The 25023-nt window shown below is 40.8% G+C and overlaps 1 protein-coding gene across 12 annotated transcripts in view; it reads left to right on the forward strand.

Annotated features, from left to right (window-relative positions):
* The window catches only part of PCDH15 (protocadherin related 15), a 441732-nt gene that overhangs the window by 137324 nt on the left and 279385 nt on the right, over positions 1-25023 (forward strand). For all 12 annotated transcript variants that reach the window (XM_033149148.1, XM_033149157.1, XM_033149155.1 and 9 more), the window contains one exon: positions 6581-6699. In XM_033149148.1, the coding sequence (XP_033005039.1) occupies positions 6609-6699 (91 nt within the window). In that variant the 5' untranslated portion in view covers positions 6581-6608. The remainder of the gene's footprint in view (positions 1-6580; positions 6700-25023) is intronic.

Consider the following 25023-nt stretch of genomic DNA (forward strand, 5'->3'; position numbering starts at 1 on the left):
AGAATGCATCATAGAACACAGATCCAAACATACTTGAGCATATTTATGATCCATCGCTACTTTCAATTAAAATGCCATGGATTAATTGTTCTAAAAATCACGTCTTTTACAAGCCTTTTGGGGGATGAAATCAACCATTCCAAATTAATTTTATCAACCCAACAAAGCACAATTGACTGTTTAAACTTTACTTAAATATAGACCCTTGTTCAAAATAAACAATTCAGACTAAGGCTGGAATCCTATACCCACTGCTTTGGAGTACACCCCATTAATCTTAATGGGACTTACTTTTGAGTAAACATGCATAGGATTGCATTGTAAATCTCTCAAAGTAGTGTATGCATGTGTATGTAAAATGATTTGCTGGTGCATTTTAAATGCTGTAGAAATTGGAGTTCTTGGTTATACCCAGAAGTCAAAAATTAAAGAATCCAAGAACTCTGACCAGGACAAGGCCCTGTTACAGAGAATTGGTACACCTTGACCATGAAAATCTAGTTGAGGAAGAATTAGCGAAACAGGGCCTTGTCCTGGAATTTATTTCGACTGGAATTTGCTTCAATACTATAATAATAAAACTGTTTGAAGACTTTAAAACTGATCTCCCGCCTGGCCAGAGTTCTTGGATTCTTTAATTTTTGACTTCTCGGTGCATTTTAAATGGCATAAGCCTTGAGTCATACCTTCAGAGAAAGTATATGGTACAGTGGTATCTCAGGTTACATACACTTCAGGTTACATACACTTCAGGTTACATATGCTTCAGATTACATACTCCGCTAACCCAGAAATAATGCTTCAGGTTAAGAACTTTGCTTCAGGATAAAAACAGAAATCGTGCTCTGGCGGCACAGCAGCAGTGGGAGGCCCCATTAGCTAAAGTGGTGCTTCAGGTTAAGAACAGTTTCAGGTTAAGAACAGACCTCCAGAACAAATTAAGTACATAACCAGAGGTACCACTGTATAGTCTTTATTATATATTACATTTATCAGTTGTTTTATATGAAAGAATACATCTCAAAGCAATTTAACAAGTACAGGCAGGCAGGTTTCAACCTAGGTACATGTGAAAAAGGTTGAAGGAAGCCCTTCCTTCTTGATGAGATATTGTTCTATTGTAAAGTGATTCGGACTTGAGGAGGACTAAACCATGCCCTTTGAATCCACTCCTAAATTCATTCATTTATTCATTTACTTACATTGATAATGGCTCACAAAGCAAAACACCATTCCCAACTATTCCCATGGAATTAGGATTTCTCTGTCCAGAAGAATGGCCTTGGTTCAGATCAGGTATCCTCTTTGTAATGCTGACAGCAACAAATACACAGGCACAGATTCTGAAAATCACTTCAACAAACTACTGTGATCCTTTGGGGAATTAATTTATTCCTAGGCTTGTGAAATTGTTGACCCATTTCTAGAGGCATCAGAGGGAATATGGGATATTGCATACTGTCTCATCTGCTAAACCTGTTCGCAACATAGCCAATTAATCTCCCTTCTGCTGAAATAAATATATTAAAATGCCTTATTGTTAGAAGTAGCTGTTTCTCTCCCCAGCCCCAAGCATATTTGGCCTTTAATGCTGTAGTTTATCTGAGAACATGACAGGATGGCCAAACTGTGTCTCAAGGTCAAGAAACCGAGAATAGGAAGTGAAATAAATGAAGCATGCACACCAAGGGGAAACACTTGGACTCAAGGAGAGAAAGGTGGCAATAATGCAGTCCATGGTGTCCAAAACATAGATTCCCCAGCATCTTCACCTGGGCTGAAGGATGGAAAGGTGAATTGACAGTGGAATTGAGAAGGCAGCAAGAAGACACTTAGAGAGAAACTATATTGTGAGTGGATATGTAAGGAGGGTGGAGGTGGGTATTTTGGGGGTGCATAGGACTGGTCTGCATGTGATGGCCTGGGAGTCAGACTCAGATGCTGAACCTGAGGGATCCCAGCCTGCACAGGATTCCCCGCCTCCAGAACCAGCTGAGCCAGGGGCAGGGCTTGAGCCTGAAGGATCCCCACCTGTGCTGGATTCCCAGGTGCAGGCATCAGCAGAGTCTGCTCTGGCTCCTGATGGGAGGGAGGACCCATTGCCTGCAGGCGCTCCACTCCCAGACTCATCAGAGGAAGCTGAGGTGGCCCCTGGGTCCAGTAACCTACCAGCCTCTCCTGAGCTGCAGAGGCTCAGGACAGAGAGGCGAAGAGAGCTAAGTGCTTACAGGAGGAGTGTTCGCCTCCAGGCCCGGAGGAGAGGCGAGTCTCCAGAGGATCAGGGCCACCCTAAGCATAGGGCCAGATAAAAGCCAGCCAGCCCCAGCTGCGTGAGCAACTTGGCTGCAAACGTATGCTTGACCTGCAACCTCGTGCCTGCACCTGCCTTGGACCTTGACCTGCTTCCTGCCTCGCTCCCCACCGGACTGACCTCCTTTGGACCCCTAGACCCAGGACTGGACTTGGACCTTGCTTCACGGAGAAACCCCTGGGGCCAGCACACTGCATATTTGGCAGCAGACATTGATCCGGAAACCCCAGCTGCTACTTCGCTGCAAAGTGGTAGAAATGCTGGGAAGATTCATTTGAGAGAATCTCTGTGTGTGCACGTGTTTAACACTTCACCTACAGCTCCCCATCAGATTTTCTCCATTTAAGCCAGCACATTACTTTCATTGAGAGCTGAGCACCCTAAATCCCTTCTGGGTGTTCCCCCCAACCCTCTGGTGCAGGTTTGGGAAATGTGCAGATCACCCATTCTTGGGGAAAAGTGGAGATAAGAGAAAAGTTTCATAGTGCAAGCATAAATCCTTGCACTAAAGAATAAGCGTCTCCACCCCTATCATTCTGCCCGGACACTGAGGTCCAGTGTCAAGGACCTTCTGGTGGTTCCCTTGCTGCGAGAAGCCAAGTTACAGGGAACCAGGCAGAGGGCCTTCTCAGTAGTGGCACCCACCCTGTGGAACACCCTCCCACCAGATGTCAAAGAGAAAAACAACTACCAGACTTTTAGAAGACATTTGAAAGCAGCCCTGTTTAGGGAAGCTTTTAATGTTTAATAGATTTATTGTATTTTAACATTCTGTTGGAAGCCACCAGAGTGGCTGCGGAAACCCAGCCAGATGGGCGGGGTATAAATTATTATTATTATTATTATTATTATTATTATTATTAATGCATTGAATACCTCCCATAGAATTGAAGGAGGACTTGTAAGCCACTCAGTGTGTCCCCTATTCACTGTATGAAAACTAGGGCTAAAGCATCTCTAATTGATGGCTGACCTGACTCTGCTCCAAGAGTTTCAAGGAGGGAGAACCCACAGTTTAGAGAATTGATTCTACAAGCTGCTCTTACTGTCAAGAGGTTCCTCAAATGTTTAACGAAAATCTGTCATTTTCACCCATTGCATCTATTCCTCTGTCCCTCTGGGACAGCAGGCAAATACTTTCTCTTTTCTATGTCAAGTCCTTTGGGTGTTTGTAGAGCACTATCATGTTAAACCCTCTGTCTTCTCTTCTCCAGGATCAGTATACCCAATTCCTTCTACCTTTCATCACAGATTTTGTTTTATCTGTATACTTTTTCTAAGGTGTTTTTTCTTCTTCTTCAAAGCTTTCCATTTTTTGCATTGAAATGTTTTCTGCTTGAAACAATGTTTTGTTACTGTCTTGCCCACTTTTCAACCTCCTTGCATTATCCTGTCTCTCCCCGCTCTGTGTGTGTCCTTCCTCTCTCTCTCTCTCTCTCCTCTCTCTCTCTCTCTCTCTCACACACACACACACACACACACACAACACACCACCATCCCCAAGCATCTGCTGTGCCACTTTAGGAGTTCTTGGAATGTATTTTTTTATTTTTATTAATTTCCTTGCACACTCTTCTCAGGACAATGTACAGAAAGTAATAAAAGCAACTAAATAACAGCTTAAAACGATACAGAAAATAGGAGCAGATAAAAACCAATGCCTAGTAGACACTCATGGCAAAGACCCTATCCATTCATTGTAGTAAGTACTATGCCATTCAAAAGCCCCTTGGTTTCTTTCTGAAAGGTGGTGTTGTATCAAGAATAGTTGATAAATTTGTATTCGTGAAAGAGGGTGGACTGTGGTTTTCCATATGATTAAAGTGACTTATCAGGGTATCGGCTCCTACAACCAGTTTTGTCAGCCCTTTATTCATTATTCTGCAACTATCTTTGAAAAGATTTCTAGCTTTTACTTCACATATATCATATTTGTTGGCTTCTCTTCTAACTGATGTCATATATCTATTTGCTGAATTTGCTCAAAACATATAGGCAATTGAAATGACTGCTTTCTCTCGCCAAATACCATACAAATCATAAGTTGAGAAATCAAGAGCAATTCCTCAGTGCCTCAAGTTTTGATAGATGTGCTTGCCTGTTCATACTTTTCGTGAAAATGCCACCTACCCCCCATTAAAGGCAAGCCTATTTTCTCTTGACTGCAATGAATATAAAGAGGTGATGAAAGATCCAGAGAGGAGCTTTAATGTCTTGACATGATACCATTGTTTGTGATGTAAATAACTGCCAGAGACGACACTGCAAATGCACAGATAAGAAAAGTTGACTTCTGGAAGTAAAATGATAGCAGTGACTTTAATGATTTGAGACATGAAGGCAGAACAGATTGTTTTGATGTTGAGCTGAGGGTAGGGAAAGGGGGAATCTGACTCAAAAGTGGTGTTGGGGGGGGGGAGAGAATGTTGCTTATGTGACCATAATACAAAAATATAATCCTGGAACAGTGACAGTGAGTAAATACGTAGTTTATAGAGTTAACCCTGTATGTTTCACACTGTATTCTATAAATAATGCATCAAACTTACTTTAATATGGGCCTTTATCATGTTATTCATTTTGGTCCTTGCTACTGTTTTATTCCTGCATGCTTAAAAAAGAGACTCTTGTCAGCATCCTTTGGCATTTTCTTCTGGTTCCTAATTTAAATGCGCTATTAAATGTGGTGGGTATTTTTGATTAGTTCATTCATTCTCTTCCTGCAATTAGTTATTTCATAGGTGCTGCCATTATAAGAATAATACTCAATGCTTAGCATTTATATCATGCTTAATATACATTACCTCACTTTCCAGAGGGGTAGATGCACTAGTCTCTTGCAGCAAAACCAAAGAAAAAGTTGTGTGGCACCATACACACCAATATATGTATTATAGCACTACAGACAGAGTTTGGGATCCCAACTGCATACACTGTGTGGATCAACACAAAGCAGTCACATACCTAAAGGTATAAATGAACACACATTTATACATACTATGTTGCATTTATATGTTTAGCAACCGTTCAAATTTACAGCTAAGTACGGTAACACAGTGGCAAATCAATAAATGACTGGCTCAAGATCAGTCAGTCAATCCATGGCACAGAATTCTTAAGCAGAATTAACAACTAGTTATAAAATGTCTGTAATATTAAGGGGAAGGTGGGAGAGATAGAAGGGCATGCATGTTGGTTTTCTGAAAATCCAGATGTTTAGAGTGTTGGATTTTTTTTCACAGGACAGGGATTTAAAAGTGTGGCATCCTTGGCTGAGATGTTTGACTGAGTTTGCAGTTTAGTTCTCCTGGACAAACTATGAGACATAAGCCATAAGACATGTCTTGGTTACAGCTCATGGTTAGGAGAGAACTTAACCACAAGCCTGGGTTTGGATAACATGCTAAGCCACACCACGGCTTACCCCAATACAGAGCAGGATCAAATGACCAGGGAGAAGTGAAGCAACCACAATCTCCTTTCTGGCAGCCCACATGTTCATGTGTTTGCACTGAGCCATTTGGAATAACAACTGGGAATGAAGAAAGAGGGAAAAAAGATTTTGTATTGAACAGTGTGTTGCTAATTTATCTCAAAAACGGAGTTATTCTGCAGGAATTTAAAAGTTAATCCTTATTTATTTATTTTTGAATGAAGGCATATAAATAAAGGTTTAGTTTCAGTTAAATAGTTGCATTAGCAGGAGTCAGTACAGTGAGCCCCACTATGGGCTTCCCCCCTTCCCCTATGCCCCACCCCATGGCACTGTGGGACTGGGAACTTCACCTGGGATTTGAGGAGTGGAATGATTGTAATAGCAGGATGTTGTGTTATACCCAACCCCCTGAACATAACAAATAAACTCACTTCCAGAGACTAAAAGGCACAACAAAAATCATACAAGAATTAATTTCTACAAAGTACAATAGAGATACAACAAATGCCACTATTATTCCTGATGTTGCTGTAGCAAAAATAAACAACTATGAGTTCCACAAAGTAGTATGCTGAGATGGCAGCACAACATCATTCCTTTTCTTATTCACATGCATTACAAAAACAAACCATTCGGATCTAGAACTATCCCTCTTTTTTTTACTCCTCCTGGCCTATTTTATTTTGTCTACGTTTGAGCCAAGCACTATCCCGAAACATAGAAGATATATGATGGTGTTCATGTGAATCTTTCAAACAAGCAGTTTTTTTCAGCTGAATTTACACAAGTAGGTTTTAAAAATCGATTTTTCTTCTTCTTTTACTTCCTTCCAGATCTGCCTTGATTGAAGTGTGACATAAAATGTTACAGCAGCTTTGCTTCTCAAAATGGTTAGCGATAGGGATGGCAGTTTCTGCTGTCTTCATGGATTCTTTGGCCCAGAATGATGATGGTAAGTGTTTTTCTGTGTGCTGCATAATTCTGAAAAAAACCCAAACTATACTTGATTTAATAAATATATAATTCATAAAGCAAGTTATCCCACATCTTCAAAGGTCCACCCTACGTCTGCTTTGGCTAAAGTGCTGGGTAAAAGGTAAAGCCCACAAATTCTTCTGTGAATATATGATAATCTCAGACCTCCTAGAATTACAGCTGCAGACTGCAGAATCATTACAGAGCAATTAACAAACACTCAGCTTTGTATAGCCCATAGTTTTTTGGTTGGAATGATCACCAGTGTAGACAGAAGGATGAATTAAGATGCCATGTTTTGGCATATGGTGAACATATGGTTTGAAAGTTTTGATTTTCAATAGTAATTGTGATGCCAAGTTGGGATGAACCTGTACGGTTACGGACAATTCTGCATGCAACTCTTCATGCTATTCAAGACTGCTATTTCTTCACCTTGGCTGGACATTAATTTGTTACCAGATTTGCCTACTTACATCCAAAATGGATGGTGTGATATAGCAAGGTGGCACCAATGCGAAAACCAAAATGGTGAATCTCATATGTTTTGCATCAAAATTGTAGAAGCAATTCTCTCAGAACCAATGATTCTGCTGGATGGAAAGTTTGTGGAAGCTGATTCAGACTAAACATTAGGAGAAATGTCCTATTGATGAGAACTGTTTGACAGGCTGGTACATAAAGTAGTGGGCTGCCCTTTACTAGAGATAGGTAAGCTGAGTCTGGATGGCCATCAGTCAGGGATGCTGTAGTTGCAGACTGCATTGAGCAGTAGGTCAACCTACCTGACCTGCAAAGTTCAGCTCTGTGATTCAGAGAAAAATTCCCTCCTCCAGAAAGACCAGTCAGCTCTGTGGGGATGTGTATCCTCTTCTTTTTAAAACATTCTAAGATCATTTCCAGTTTTCAGATAAAAATAGCAAACATTACCAAATAACATTATATTATTTATGATGTTATTTAGCTGAAAGAAAATTAGCTCAATAAAAATGAAACATAGAACCTACAATCCATATATTATTCTATAGATCATGATTAGCATGCACACAACTGTGTTTTACTGAACTAACTATAACACACCATATCTTGGATGTGAATTATAAAAAATGTCAAGATGTTTTCATCTGATATTCTATCAAAATTTCTTGTCAGCGCCCTTTCTTACTTTTTCTGTTGGTCCAATTGTAGAGCAGTGGTTCTAGGAAAGTCTAGTGAAACTGCAATAGCAACCACATTACCTGTTTCATATTATGAATTTTCCTGGGGTTTTGTTACATGGTTACAGAATATTTGCATCTCCCCCATTCCATGATATGGAAATAAACATATATTGTGGGATATGAGTCATTTCCTGCTTATAAGGTTGTGCTGGAAACATTTCTTGTGATACCTAAGTTTTGATGAGTTGTTCGTTGTCATAGTATTTGGAATAGGTCATGTAATGAGTTGAATGAGTCCTTCAAAGGTCACAGATTCATGCTTTCTATTTGATTGTGAAAGACCAAGTACTGATAAATTCACTCATAATGGAACTGTTTGTGAACAAATAGAAATATCAGAAGATTAATTTTAAAAGTATTCTACATTTCAAGTAGATGTCACTTAAAAACTGAATGCTGGTTAATATTAACCATTTAGTTTGATTTGCTAACTTGCAGATGTTCCAGTCTCTATCTAGTAGCCTAGAACATTAAGTTATACAGGAATCTATATTATTGAGATCTTGAGCAGGTGTCTAAATATTTAGAGCCAACAGTATTCAGGAGGGACACACTCAAAACTTCCAATTTCTTCAGCCTGCCTTCCGTACCCAGAAGGCACGAATATAATCCAGGAATTAAGTTCCTCTCCTATACAAACTGGCAAGTAGTTGTGGATCACAGAATATATCCCCCAGCACATAGTAAACCTTGCTGCTGCTTCTGCTTAAATCACTAGGAGGTAGAGAAAGTTGGTTTTAGGAAGCTCCTCTTTTAGTCGGCAGTGCTATAACTGTTTCAGGAGCCCTGGGTTCAGATTTTTAGATTCTTTCATCTTTCATTACCCTCTCTTCTGAGCTACAAGTTCCATATCAACATCAAGCCAGCAGCCAGCAACCCCCCCTTCCAACCGTCCCACCTATATTTCTACCTTGTAAGAGCCTTGTAAGCATCTTGTACTAATAAAAATTGCTCCTAAAGAGAGAAATCCTGCAGGAAATTTCTGTAGAGATCTACTTACTATGAAAGGATTTAGCCTGTTGCTTTGCATTGTATCACTTTGCTATGGGAAAGTGTGTTTTTCGTTTTCGTTTTCTAAATTATTTTAGCTGGGTTGGTAGTGGGAGGGGGTTGTGCTGTTATTTGCTATGGATCATTATTACTTTGTTATATGCAATGGCGGTTTGAAAAGTAACCACTATTAGTTTTTCATGCTGTGCATCAAAGGACTGCTGCTACTTTCCACAACACTCTTGTATGTTTATACAACTATATTTAGACCAGCCCTTCCTTATAAGCAGCAACTGTCATCTGTCTTGTCTGTTTTCGTCAACAGAGCTGAAAAGCTCAGAAGCTGCTGAACCAATTTGTTTTCAACCAGTATGGTGGGAGGTACTTAGGGTATTTAGCTTTGCAACAGTTCCTCAAGATATGTGGAAATCTAATTCCCGACCCTACTGTTTGATCTGCCCTGATGTCACAGACCATCTTAACTATCAACTGCCTGGCTTAATACTGATAGTCAGCTGCTGAAGCTATCTGTGTCATCAGAACAGCTAGTTTCAGTGGAGCCAAAAGGGACATACATAAAGTAAAGCCAGGCTGAAAATCTTTTTCAACCATGGATTGGGTGACAGCACCTGAAACATGACACTTGCGAAAGGTCATGGGGAAGTGAGAATTTTATCTGGATTTTTCAGGGTGGCGTTGCTGCTTACCTTACTAAACTAAGGGTTTTGCTTTCTTTTCTTGCTTTCTTAAATAAAAATGGCCCATGCCTCTCAAAGTAGTACAAGGCTTTTTCTGCAACTTCCTGCTGGCCACAAGTCCAGGGATGCCTTGGGAGCAACAGCACATCATTCCCAATGCATTATCAGCAGTGTGGTCAGTGTGTAACAGTAGGAACTTCCTGCTGGCTGCATTTCTTGGCAGTAAGGTAAGCAGCATAAACATCCTGGAAATTGTTCCCTCCACCCTCCAAGAAAGCCACAGAAAACTGGCTGCCATTTTTGGAGAGGGAACATACTTGTCAGAAATGGTGTGTGTGTGTGATTTCAACTCAGACTTATAGTAAGACCTCCTGTAGCATCAAAATGTGCAGATGGGCAGAAAGAAGAAAAGTTAAGGAGAACATCTTTTGAGAGAACAAATATACAGTCAACCATACTGAAACTAGGACAGATGGGATCACTCAATGAAATTGTTAAGATACTTTGGAAATAGATACAGTGCTGAGTTGGAGCCAGGCATTTCCTTCCATTGATGGAAAAGATCCTTCTGTTTGATCCAGTGGCGAGGGAATTTTTGCTGATTCTCCTCTCACCCTGTAGCCTGATGCACTACCCCCCCCCAATGTGTTGCCAACCAACCGGAACAGCATGAAAGTTGGTGCTGGGCATTGAAGAGGAGGGAGGAAACAGCAAAAATTCCTTCCAGCAGCAGCAATGTCCCCTGAATAGAACTCAAGAGTGTCCCTTTGAAAGAAATCTGCTCTAGGGATACTCAAACAGTGGGTGGTTTAATGGATCAAGCTGGGATGTAAGGGCTCAGGTGGCCCTTAAGGTATCCTGGAACAAAAGTTGTTCAGGAGTTTGTATGCACAAACTTGAAGCTGACCCTGAAGCATATGTGCAGCCAGTACATATGGTTTAGCAGAGATCCTCCGTGCTTTCAGCCGTCACCTCCTTTCACCAGTGAGCAATTCAGTCACTGCATTCTGCACTAGCTAAAGCTTCTAAATCAGGAGCAAGGACAGCACTACACCAAGTGTATTGCAGTAATACAGTCTTGAGGGTTACAATGCATGGACTGCAATGACCAGGCTATCCACATGTGATCATAGATGACAAAAGAGGCTACAAGGATATGTCCAGGAAGCTCTGCAAACCTGCTCCTTTCCAGACCAGGTGATTGCCTTATCTTCCAGACACAGGAACCACTTACAGACAAGAGCCTCTTATCTTCCCAAGAGTCAAACTCAATTTATTGGTCCTCTTCTGATCCACCACTGTGTTCAGGCACTGATCAGGCATTACAGAGAAACTGAACTGTTGTCATCAATGTACTGATGACACCAAGCTCCAAAACTAATGACTTCTGTCAGGAACTTAATATAGATGTTGAATAGTCTGGGGACAAAATAGTGCCAGCAAAATAACGTTCCTCCAGTGCTACTCTCTGGACTTGCCCACACAAGTAGAAATGGAGTCTCTGTAGTACAGTGCCTCTGAATCTCATGCCATGGTATCCAGGATAATACCATGATCAATGGTATCAAAGGCCACTGAGAGATTAAGTGTAACAGAGTTGCACTCCCCCTGTTTCTCTGTCAATAAAGGTAATCCATTGTGCAACTGAATCCACGTCCAATTTGAAAATGAATCTCAATGACTGTTTATCTGCATTTGGAGAGTGAAAGATGTAGTTATTAGTCTAATGTATACTAAAAGATGCCCATTTCGTTCATCTTTTATATGGTAACTAATTGTTCTTAGCAATATGATCTCTGAATCGCTTTCTCTCCCCTCCATCTCCCCAGCCTGTGGGCAGGATGACATCTGTTGCAAGAGATAATATCTCAGTTTAAATTGTCTGTCTTGCAATTTGGAGAGGCTTTGTGGTCTGCTATGTTTGCAATTGAATTTCCTTGTGGGCGAAAGTTATTTTAATCTGAAAAGTCATTGGTAGGAGTTTATACACATAGGAACAACTATTCTAGTCTGTGATGAGTGCTCTGCTTTTATCTGTTTTAGTATACAGGTAGAAGTTCTGAAACTCTTTTATGGATATTTCCCCCTCTATTTTGTTTAAATATATGCTTTTTCCAGTACAAATGAGAAAGTGCATTTTCTGAGATCCATATTAATTGTTTTCTGAGATCTTCATCAATCTGAATAGTCAATGCACATAATCTCCACAGTGCAAAAATCCCCCAAACTGGTCAGTTAAATTATGACTTTTTAAAGTCAGCAAAATCTTCTGCTTCTAGCCTAGAAAACCATGTGAGCTTTTGGAACTCAAGAGAATAGCAAAAGTTTGCTGTTCAGAATACAAGGCTTGATGTGCACACTGCACAAACTGCTGACCTGGAAGCATCTCTGGACCACAGTCTAAAAGCCTAAATGGTGGAAGTCTGCATGTAGAATGGGCTTCTATATGCCTTCTGTTTTCTGGAAGCAGCCTTCTCACTAGACATGCAGTAGCCCAGCTCCAGTGCATTGTTCTTATAATCGACTCTAAGGACATTTTCACCTAAGTGTTATTGAGCCTCCCTTTTACTATTTGGTTATATGTGTGAATGTTGCTATTGGTGGATTAAAAATGGAAGGGAACTTTTTTTTAAAAAAAGTTCTTTCTAGCAAATGTAGGTTTTATGTTTATATCACAGATGCAAGAATACAAAAATAATGTTAGTGTGATGTGTAAAAAAGTAAATTTCCTCTGTCTTTTGTCTTTTATTGGAGTAGTTTGATGCCTTAGTGTCCAGTGACCATGATGTGTTATTTGCTGTGTAGGCTAAAGTATGTGAAGTGTTGGAATGGTAACATTTGTGTATTTCCATAGCTTCCTTACTATCACAGTTTCTGAAAACAAAGGTCTCAGCTTGTTACTTTTAGAAGCCTAATTAGAACCCCCCCCCTTTTTGTTGTATTGCTGTTTGCATTTCCTTGCATAGTTTTTTCTCTGTTGATTAAAAAAAGTAGATTTGACCAGCACTATTGATCTAATCAGGTTGGCAGGCTTTGAATTTCACAAAGCTCCCTTGTTTGCAAACCAAAACTTGTTTCTGTACTCTTACCTACACAGCTGGTCTAATAAAATCTCTCATCTCCTTTTCATCAAAGCAACCCCTCTTGTAACTTCTTTCTCTGTACCAGCAGAGGAATTAAACAAATGGCCAGCTCTGTTGTTCAGCTGGTTATATGCACAACAAGGCACTAAAGATCAAGAGAGAAACACACAAAATTACAGATTTGCTACAGGCATAAAGTCAGGGTAAGCTCCATACAAAGTAACAGATGGCCAAGGTTTATATGTTTGACACATCCGATTGCCTTATGCTACTTTTGTTTAATCATGGGTATTTAGGACCAGCATTGAAGGCACTGGAAAGTGTAGTTTGCCATGTCTAGAAGTGTAATAGCACTGCTGTTTTGCTTGCTGAGTATCCTTTACAAGGTCATATTTTCTGTCGGTCAGTATAACATGCCAGTGTGTTAAACTCTGCATTAATGAAATAAAAGAGAGAAAAGAAATCCCTTTACCAGATACTAAAAACAGCCATACCGGCCGGCAGCAACAGGATCATCCAAATATTATGAGGAAAAATATCAGACTTCACAGAATTATTTAAGGCAGGCTTCTTTGTCATATTCAAAAGTTCAAGTCAGATAACATATGATTAGTGAGAATCCTTTAATTCGTAATGGAGCCTTATTTGCCCCTACGGGTTCCCATTGTTGCGCCCGGTGAGAAAACATGGAAGCAAAAAAAAACACCTGAGGCTTCTGGCTTCAGAGAGAGAAAGATTTAATTTCTGCATGCAGAGGTACTTCGGTGTTTAGATAGCCAAGCAAGTACAAAACTAGCCAATTTTCAGACAGTTCTTATAGACAGTTCTCTGGCTCTCTTCCCACCCCAGAAAACTTCCTCTTGTCCATATAAGGAACATTTCCTGTTGTACATATAAGGCAAATGACATTTAGCCAGAGTTGGTTCATGTGCACTCCAGCAAGGCCATCCTATCTCTTGACCTAGGCAACAGTTCCTCTCTGCAAGGACAGCTACAATCTGTGGAAGGTCTACTATTCTTATCTCCAGACACTTAGTAAGGCAAAGCTTGCCAGAGAGAAGTACAATGCAGATCAAAGTTCACAGCTTTACAGAGCAGTTTCATACAGAAAAGCTTAAGAAGTTCTTTTATACTTAATACAGTCACTGGAACAATACATTCAGGTGAATATATATAGGTTAGCTAATTAACTCCTTCCAATGTTATACCATTGCAGTTAGTTCCTCAACCCTAAGTGGGCTTTGGGTTTTCATACCTCACCATGGTGCATGTCATGCCATAGTGTTACAGGTTTGCAGGGGGCAAGGAACCCCTAAAATTTCAGGGTGCAGGGTTGTCCCCATAATTCTTGAAATTGATCAATGGATTTATTAAGGCCTAAAAATTAAGTCAAGCCAGCTTCTCAAGGAATGCTGTCTGAGACATGTGCTCTGACATTCGTGCAACAAGAAAAGTGGAGTGGTGTATGTTAGTTAGCAAAAGACAATAGAGTTGGGAGGCTGGGTTACAGGGGGTGTGATGTCACCACGTGATGTCACATACAAGTCTCCTTTTTCTGTGTGAGTCTTGGGTTGTGGTTAAGCAAGGGTTTTTGGGAAGAAGAAGGGTGGCCCAGATGCCATGCAGACTGAGAGATAGACAAGTTGTGTAGAGGAGACACAGAGGTGGCCTTTGAATGCAATACTGTGCTGCTGTGGATGAGCTAGCCCCTTGAGATGTGATGCTCAGAACCCTCTCTCCACCCAGACTCAGGTGTAAATATATTTAAACAAGCCATATTTCACAAAGACACAACCATCTCCACTTTGCTTCATTTGCCGCAAAGAAAACACAAACCCTGGTTAAGTGCCAAGGCCCCTGGAATCTTGCACCACTCAGAAGAGATTGGGGTGGCCAGTAACAATATTGTTCCTTGTGCAATAGTGGATGGTGGTTCAGCAGCTGCCAGCAGGCAGTGTGTGGAGCCACCAGGTAGAGGACATGAGTGGGACATGGGTCCCCCCCCACCCTCACAGCTCTCTTACACACACTTTCTCCAATGCAGAGACTCACCTCCCCCACCCCTCATTTCTCCATGTTAGAATGGGGAGATTCATTGTACACCTCCCCACTCCCAGTTGCCCAGCTGATTCAAACCAAAAACAACTGAGGAGAGCTAGAACTCTCCTTAGCTATTCCTAGTTGCAATAAACTGGGGAGTCTGAGATCATATTACCATTCATATTATGTCTCCCCCCCCCTTTGCCTAGTTAATTAGTGGTGGGAAGAGCTAAGGAGTTTCTCGGTTGTTGCTATAATCAACTGCCTGGGCAGCAAAGTAGTAAGAATCAACTGGCATTGGGGAGTGGGGCTATGGCGAACACTGAATTTAGCTAAGGGCTGCATGTGGTCCATGAGCCATGGTTTGTGGCATGAGAAAACATTAAAAATGATGGCTATAATAGGGACCAGGGGACTACAGTTTAGGAGGGGGAATATGTCAAAACTGTGCTTAAATATGATTTATTTTATAAAAGCAATCGGTGTCCCAGAGAACGTAGTTTGGTTTTATGTTGTTGCGGGAGGTGGGGGGACATCTTGTGACAACATCTGCTATTTCCAATTTCATTCATTTGAATTTGGTTTGAATTTGGACATAAGGTTATCTAGGTTGAAATATCTGCTTGGCTGCTATTCGTTTATTTTTCTTTCATGTGGTAGATTTTTATCTCACTTCTCAGACACACATATCCCAAAGCAGTTCACATCAATCACAAATTCAGAATGGTGCTGCTGGTATGCAATGCCCATAAATGAATATGAGAACAGGCCCTGCTTTCAGGCTTACAGGCTAAAAAGACAAAACATACAAAGGAAGTGGAATGAAGAGAAAAGGTTTAGGGGACGGACAGCGCCAGACTGGAGTGCTGGATTGCAAACAGGCATTTATACATTTATATTTATGATTTATTTATCCAAAGGGGGTCCGTGGGATGCCGTTCATCTCTTAAGTCCAGCTGATTTGATTAAACATTCTTCCACCTAGTTTGCAAGATAATGAATGGAGCTGTAGCAGTCATATAAAGCAAATACTGTTGCCCTGCATTCACTAAGAGGTCATATTTTTGCATGTTAACAGGTGGCTAATTCTCTGAAAAATACAGAGACAAAGAATTAAAGAGGTCCTTTGTAATGCATTTTCCTTTGAGGTGGACGTATCAGCATATGGTTCCATGCCACCCCACTGAAACTATGAGATTCCAGCAGTTCCAGATGCTTACCCAGGGCTCATTTCAGACCCTCCAAGTGTCCTTGTTTTCCAGGGACATCCCTGATTCAGAGAAGCCATCCCGGTTTCTGATTTGATCCTGGAATGCCCCACTTTTCCTTAGGATGTCCCTATTTTCATTGGAGAAATGTTGGAGGGTATGGAGTTATTCAATCAATCCCTGAGCCATCTGAAGGTAATCCTGTATAGGGAAGGTTTCTAAATGTTTTATTATGTTTTTATATATGTTGGAAATTGCCCAGGGTGGCTGGGACAACCCAGTAAGATGTGTAAAATTATCATTATGGAGTGGGACGTCCCTGTTTTCATCAGAGAAATGTTGGAGGGTTATGTCATTTTTCCTTTTCAAAATGAGGATCAATGGAGATTGGAGGGTCTTTAGGATATAAAGGCTGTGGTTTGCTTACACAAGCATACAACCTGAGTGGAGGAGTTTACAGCATCAACATCTCCAAAGGGGTTGTTCCTCCCATAGCTGTAGCCTTGGATTCAAACAGACATTGAACATTACTCTATGTCTCTCTCTCTCTCCCCAGTTTGCTGCTTTACTTCCCTGTCACATCAATGCAAAACTCCACTCTCAGCTCTAAACTTTGTCCTTTTGTCCTTTTCGCTATCTGTGTCTGTCTCCCACAAAAGTCCCTTGATTCCCTTTAATGGTTCATCAACTAATGAGGAAGCTAGCTTGGCTTGATTAGATTGTAACTAGAGGGGTCAGGCACCCAGTTTACCACTCCAAATTCATCACAATATACACGTGGTGCTGCTTATACGCTGTTTATGAAACCTTACATTTTCATTTGTTAATAATTCCTAGGACTCACAGTCTAACAAATATATAACTATACAGATATAAATAAATTGTTGTGAGTTTGGGGGATTTATTGGGGAGTTAATGGGCCCTAAGTTTTAGTCATTAGCATGAGAAAGGAAGTTGTGTTGTGCCAGAGACCATTGTAATGGGAGGTGTTTTTTTTTGGAAGCTGTAATTTAATTCCTTTTATAAAAAAATAAATTGCAGAATTCTCTTACACTCCCAAGGCATCCCTTATCCCCTGGAGCATTCCTGGTGGGTGGGCGAACAGGCGGCGGGGGGTGTGTGTGTGTGTTGATGTCTGTCTCCATTGAACCCCAGGGAGCAGCCATATTTCCCCCCAGTTATGCCCTTGGAAAGAATGTTTATTGTTCCAACAGGTATTCTTTTCCAAAATGTCATGGTGCAACAGCTTAGCTTGTTTAAAATTAAAGAAAGCGCAGTGGTGGTGGTGGTGGGGGAATAGGAAACACACTTGCCAGCTTAAACAATTGTAAGTACTCCAAGTGAAAGTGACTACTTTGCCACATAATATTGGGTTCGTGAAACAGACGCAGATACGATATCCCAGAGCAAACAAGTTGATAATAAAAAATAAGTAAATAATCCAAACTAAGAATCACAGAACAAACCATTTCAATAATAAATGGAATATTCAAGCCCTAACAATTCATTATATGAGAATAAACACTGTAACACGTTAAATAAGATTTCACAATTCAGAGATGGGCTGCTGTCAGGCTGATCAACAGCCCTTGCTTAGGATGCCTTGAACCTCCTTGGTGATTTGTTTTGCTCCACTTGGCTTTTTTATGTCTGCTTTCTCTCCTGTATCCTGTCCTGGCTGTCTTCCTCTTCCCTCTCTATTTGCCCTTATTTGGTTTTTCACTGACCAACTATGCTACCCATGTTCCTCAGATAGAATGTTAGAATTCCTAACCTCCAAATATAACGTTCTCTATCTATACCTCCTCTTTTGTGTTCGATCAGCTAGAAAGCCATAAACAAACATCCCCATGATATGTGAACCAAACTTGCTCAAGCAAAATAACAGCTCCCCCCCTTTGTTTAAGTCTTAAGCATTTAAAAAAATGAAAAAAAATGTGGTGGGCCCCTGGAGATGTACAATTACTGCTCTGTGCCTCTATGCACACTGGTGCCATTAGCTTAACAGATAAAATTGTAGATTGAAGGAGCAGTTTAGTTCCGCAGCATCCCTAAGGCAAACTCCCATATCTCACTGATTAGCTTCATTCAATTATGTTTTCTTAATTGTTCATGTGCTAAAGCTCATTAAATGGGGAAAAATATTGCTTACATGCAGGTTGTGCTCTTGATCGCAGCAAAAAAAAAAAAAAAGCCCCCAAACCTATGGACTTAGAAATGCTGGAGGATTTTCGTTACTGCGTTATTGATTGATTGATTGATTGATTATTGATTGATTCATTGCAAATTCCTCCACATACCTGATCTACACGTTTCAGACTAGCATGAGGATTGGAACATTGCTGTCGTCCAGAATTCACAATTTTTTGTAATGCTTGTAGCACAGCTTTCAGCAGTTTAAATGTATCAAAATACTCACTGAAAACATGAAATGGGGGAGGGGACACACACATTTAAATATGCGTTAAAACATATTTTGGGTTGTTTTTTTTTTTTAAAGGCAGATGAATGCCAAAATATTTGGACTATTAATGTTTGATTAATGTTTGGTCTATTCGTTTTGAACAGGTTATTTCATAATTAGTATGAAATATTCACACAGGATTGATAAAGAGAAGTAGTCCCAAGCACAGCATGGTCAATGGGCAATGGCTTAAGACAGTGGTTTTCAATCACACCCTTGACCAACCACATTCTTTATGCAGCTCCCCAGACAATTGTTAACCAGACAATTCCTTAGCAGTGAAGGTCTGGTGCAGCTCTCTAATCTAGATGTGACCTCATTTCCTTAGCAGTACAATCTTTACTTTCGGAGCCTCCTTTAAAAATCATATAATTTATAAGCTTTGGCAATTCAATGAAGAATAATATGTAAACAAAATCTCCCATCTATCAACAAAACTCATTAAAGATAATAAAATAAACCATCTTTGACTGATTAATGCCATCTTTGACTGATTAATGTCCATTACTGATGGTGGTGGTGGTGGTGGGGGAATCAAGCTATTAAGATACAAGAAATATATAGCCCTCTTGGTTACATTTGCTATATAAATCATTTGTCACATGATGCTGCTAGCTAAAGATTGCATGCAAATTTCATTTAATATTTAAGTGGAAGAAGAGTTAACCTCAGGGAGATAATGAGTTAAGCATCTTAGCAATTAAACAGTATATTGCTGCATGCCTCCCCAATCTCTGAGTAGTGTGAGGTTCTACGGGTTCCAGCTGCTTTCAGTTTTCTTGGAATAAGGGAGAGCGGAGACTGTGGTGTCTTTATGATACATGGTTCACCTACACGTATATACAACCTGAGCCTATGATGGAGGGACTCAGAGAATCAAAACTCAAGAAGATCTTGTTTCTCCCATAACCACAGCCTTGGATTCAAACATAAATCAGGCATGTCTCTCACTCTTTGGCTTCTGCCAGCAGCCTGCTTGTAGCCCAGCTTGTGGGCCCCCTCCTTACCAGGAAGTACATTTTAGCTTCCAAAAAACTCCCATTGTGTTGGTCTCAGGAGCTCAACAGGCAATCTCCTGAAGAAGCGTGCATGCACATGAAAGCTCATACCAATAACAAACTTAGTTGGTTTCTAAGGTGCTACTGGAAGGAATTTTATTTATTTATTTATTTTTGTTTCAGCCACGGCAGACCAAACGGCTACCTACCTGTAACTAAGCAATCTCCGTGTCTGCTTGCACTTAAGATCTTGGGTGAATGTCAGAGCATGAGCAGGATGAAACTAGGCCATAGCTGTCAACTTTCCCCTTTTTTGTGGGAAATTCCCTTATTCCAGCGCCGTTTCCCACTGCAAAGAAAGGGAAGGTTGACAGCTACGGCCGTTTCCCAATGCAAGAAAAAGGAAGGTTGACAGCTATGAACTAGGCCTGAGGAGCATCTGAGTCTAGTGCATGGATGGGGGTATTGTTGAAGCTATACAGGACCAGAGCTGGATTGTTTAAAACAAACACCCTTTAGGCAAACCACATTCCTTTGTCCCCTCCATAGCATTATGAAGCCTTAAGGTAAGAGTCCCCTGAATTAACCACCCCCTTCCACCACCACCACCACCACCACCACCCATTTTGAGGGCAATTTCTTTTCATTCCTCCTTTCTCATGAATGCTCATGTTGCAAAGGGGATAAAATATCAACATGGCACTAGTGTGCACTGGTTCAGTTGGGGGGGGGGACTGTGCAAACCTTTGGCAGAATTATTTTGCATGTAGCCAGTTATATCTGTGGGTATATCCTGATTTGCTTGCTTTGTTTTGAGAGGTCAGTGTGCATTTTTCCGCTCCAGCATGACAGCCTGACTGGTTTCCTAGCGAGTGTGGCACATCTACTTGCTCTCCATTGTAAGATCTCATGCCATTCACACATTCTGTCCCATACCAGTCAGTTGGATGCTGGAGCAACATGTTTCTCTTGCACCAAAGAAGCCTTTTGAATATGCTCAGAGACATATTTTACTAGGGAAATGAGGAATTATGAATCCCTGAGTGTATGAGTGATGTTTGCTGTTATTGCCTAAGCTTTCAATCTTCAGGTGGGTGATTCCCCTTGTCAGGGCTGGTCAATTCCTCTTCACATTACCACACAAACGTCTCTTGGTCTTTTATAATTTTTATTAAGAATTCACAAACAGTATTAATAAATAGCTCTTAACTTCAACTATCACTCCACAGAGTCATTCAGTTCAGATACCTTCTGAGCTCTGCTTCTCCCCTGACCAGCAACTCTCAAAAGGCTTTTCCCGCTCTTTTTCTAACTTCCTAGTGAGGACTGGCTTGTACCTCCCCTCCCCGAGTTGGAGTCATAACTTAACCCTTGCCTCTGTGAACATTCTAACTCTTTTTTCTAACTCTATTCTGACACCCCTCCCCTTTGAATCCTCATGGAATGTAAGCTTCTCCACAAATGTATAATTTATATAGGTAAAGGTAAAGGGACCCCTGACCATTAGGTCCAGTCATGTCCGACTCTGGGGTTGCGGTGCTCATCTCGTACATGGATACCACCAATACACTGAAACAATATGAGGTACTTTTATATGAAAAGATGGCTCCTGATATCCCACTGGCTTACTAGTCCAGGGTAAGATAGCACCTGAGGTTCTTCCACTGCAACACGTATTGATGAATACAAAATTCATAAGCACCTTTACTCATGCCAGATGGGAATGCGTGCTGTATCTGATGGATTGTCTCTGTGTCAGATGTTCTGCATATTAACTAGCTAATGGAAGAAATTAAGAAGACGGGGCACCATAGCAATGCAGCATTTGGGCGAAAATGATAACTAATTAACGAGTTGCAAGTAATTGCTTTGTAAAGAAGGTCACAGTCCAAAATGCTCCATTGCCAAGAAAATAGTAAAGTTTGCTTTGGTTTTGTTTGTTTGTTTGTTTTGTAATAATGGCACTAGCTCATTTTATGTGTTTGCCTGAGCAAAGTTTTTAATTTTTTTAAAAACAGCTTTATAAATGTAGGTTCAGGTAATTATTGTCCATTGTCTTGCTCCACTGACCCCTGAGTTCCCATTGCGTTGTCCCTCTCCCCGTTCTTTTGGAGCTGAACTTTTCCCCATTATGCTTTTCACTGTTCACTCCATGTGCCTTCTCCTCACCTTACTACCAAACTGCTCATCCAACAGCCTGTGGTACCAGAAGAAAGCAAAATATGGGACAAACAGCCATAATTAGAACTATGCTGTGTCACAGTGCTGGAGACTCTGCGGGGATATTTCTTCCAGCCTGTCTTAGAGCTCATAGCTGCAATTCCTGTATTCCTGTAAATCAGCAGATACAATTTTCTGGTGTCTCCTCCACACTTGTAGTACATCTCTTTTTGAATGACCTCCCTTACTTATATGAGGTGGTTGGTGTGTGTGGATGTTTATGAACACTTACCCTGTCCTCATTTGCAGAGTTCAACCACTAATGTTATTGGATTGCATCACAGTTTCTTGTAAGGGGGGGGGGGAGAACCACTATTTGTAATTAACTCAGGAAAATAATTGTCCAGAATGACTTGATTAAGAAAAAAGCCATTTGCTTATGTGTGGCGGACTGAAAAACCCTAAGTCTATGCCAGATATTAAAGCAAACACCCCAGAAAAGCTTCAGGGAGAGGAATCTTTGTGTGTTGACTCTGTAGGATTTTTTTTTCATGCCCCTTCCTTCCTCAGGCAAAGTGTGTGCTGAATGGTAGAGAGCACTGCAAATATGCTCAGAACACCAAAGAGACAGCAATCAATAACAGATTTTTTTAAAGTAGAATTTGCCACCACAGTAGAGTGATGGGGTGGAGTGTTCATTAAATTCAGATGCAGTTTGTGGCATAAATAAATAAATAAATTCTGAACATGCTGTTTTGCAAAGGTTTTGTCAACTGATGAAGAAGCAATGTGGATTTATACTGACATTATGTTGTTTTCAGTTAAACTTTTATTTCTCATCTACTCATGGCTGAACATTAAAGACAAGGAATCTGCACCCCAGGTCCCAAAGGGCCAACAGCAAATGCTTTACTGCCTGCATTCTTGTCTCTAGAAATGTCTAATACTGCTACTCCCAGTGAGCCTGATCCTATTAATCAGCAGGGAAGCTGTGTCTATACTTTTGAATCTTTCAGAATACAGTTTGGAGACATAATCATTGCAAGCTGCATATACCCCTCATTTAAGGAGCTTCAAAGGGCGGTATCCCTACCATCCTTTGGGGTCATCATCTTTGCAGCTGGATGCTCTACAGATCCTGGCTATTTCTAAATATATGGTGTGTTTTCCTCTCAGTTTTTGCAAGACAAGGTAATTTTGTGGGAGTGTTCTCACATGGTCATGTGAAATGTAATCAATACCAGAGCATATTGTCAGTTGTAGTTTGATGTGAGATCTCTTTCTCCAGACTACTTTTCCACATAATATTGAGAGGGTAGAAAGGTTTTGCTATAAACATTGTCACCATTAATTGATTAATCAAACTGAGGCAGTGTGCAATAAAAGCAGCAAAGCAGCACTCATGGCAGCTGGGAAAACCTGTCAGAACAAAAATGTCTTCGATTGCTTCCAGACACCACAGATTGTGGGCATCTGTCATAGGAATGATATTCCACAGAACAATGGCAGTCACACTAAAAGCCCTACTCTGAGTTACTGTGGAGTAGGCTTCTGAGATCCTTGGAGCTTGCAAGAGAAACATTTCCACAAACTGCAGCAATCTGCTGACAGACAAGGCAGTCTCTCTGTCAAGTAACCTAGTATTGAGCTATATCGAGCCTTATATATTGGTATCAACACCTTGAACTTAGCCTGGTAGGATATTGGCAGCCAGTGGAAATCTCAGATGAAGGGTGTTACATGCTGGGGGAAATTTGCCCCCATAAGCAGCCTAGCCACCACGTTCTGCATCAGCTGCAGCCTCACATAGAGCACATTGCAGTCATCCAACCAATGCATGGACAAGTGTGGTCAGGCTAACCAGATCCAGGAATGGCTGTAATTGTCTTACCAACCAAAGTTGAATCACTGCTTCCTTAAGGCTGCAGTCCTGCATACAGTTGGTATAGAACTCAGTGAGGCTTTCTTCTGCATTGACATGCACAGAATTTCTTGACGTGCATAAAGTTTCACTGTGGGTTATAACCAGTAAGATAATGTTTATAAAACAAATGAAGAAGTTGTTTATTATAAGAAGCATTTGCCATTAACCTCTTGTGTCTTAAAAATTACAGTACTTGTGGATCCCTAATGAGAGCACTTAATTTCACTTACTTTAACGGTATCTCTCATTTAAAAATGAGCCCCTTCTCCAAATTATACTTAATTTAATTGGGGAATACAGTAGCTCTTAGTTTATGAGGCTATTCTCACATTAAATTTTAGAATGCCTGTCAAGGTAACATGATGGCATATACCAATAAAACTTCTATGAATTTATTACTTGAAAAAACAAGCATTTTATTTCCTTTACATTTAATGTGGAAGGTATGCCCTTTGGGCTGTGTTCAGTAATTACTGTTACACAGATTTTCAAACGACATTTTAGTATTATACAGTGTTTATATTAGTAAACAAGCGACAGTGTTTCCTCTTGAAATGAGCGATAATTTCAAAGTTTCTTTAATCCCATTGCTGTGATTGGCAGCTATTCACTTATGTTGGAGGAAAAATAAAGATGGTGTTCAAGATTTCTGTTGGGGAAGGGGATAATCCTGCCCCTGGCACCCAAAATACCTTGTGTGCCAGCTTTGCTTCTTGACAACACCCAGTTGCAGATAAGAATCTGAAATATACTCGGAGTCCTGTAGTGGTTTCATGCTCTTTATTGCAGCTTGTAAAACAGTGAACAGTGACTGAAACTTTCCCCCCAAAACGTCTGCTATATATACACAATGGGCCCTGCCTAATTGGCTAATTACGGGCTGCTCCTGTAGGCCAATCAGTTCAGTACATAACAGAATCCATTGCCATTTGTAGAGCCGGGTCCCTCTATCAACAGAGCCATATCCTGCATCCCGCTTCCTGGTTATTTTGGAATGCTACACAGATGTAGGACATTTCAGATGATCCAAAGTGAATGGGGCTGTGTGGACTGGCACTGCTGTGAGCATGTCCAGCAGCCACAATCCCAGCATCTGCATGCTTGGATGTCACACAGAGCTCTTTCAAAATAGAAAATTCTTTCCAGTAGCACCTTAGAGACCAACTGAGTTTGTTCTTGGTATGAGCTTTCATGTGCATGCACACGAAAGCTCATACCAAGAACAAACTCAGTTGGTCTCTAAGGTGCTACTGAAGAAGTGTGCATGCACACGAAAGCTCATACCAAGAACAAACTCAGTTGGTCTCTAAGGTGCTACTGGAAAGAATTTTCTATTTTGTTTCGACTATGGCAGACCAGCACGGCTACCCACCTGTAACTAGAGCTCTTTCAAATGAGGATGGACCCCAGTCAAATCAAGGTTTCCCTTCCACTGTGAGTAGCTCTGCCGGAATACATAGCTACACGTATGAATCTTCTTCAGCTGCTGTCTGAACATGTGGATATCCATTAGAAT

This window comes from Lacerta agilis, chromosome 5, assembly GCF_009819535.1.
Source record: "Lacerta agilis isolate rLacAgi1 chromosome 5, rLacAgi1.pri, whole genome shotgun sequence".
Taxonomy (NCBI): domain Eukaryota; kingdom Metazoa; phylum Chordata; class Lepidosauria; order Squamata; family Lacertidae; genus Lacerta; species Lacerta agilis.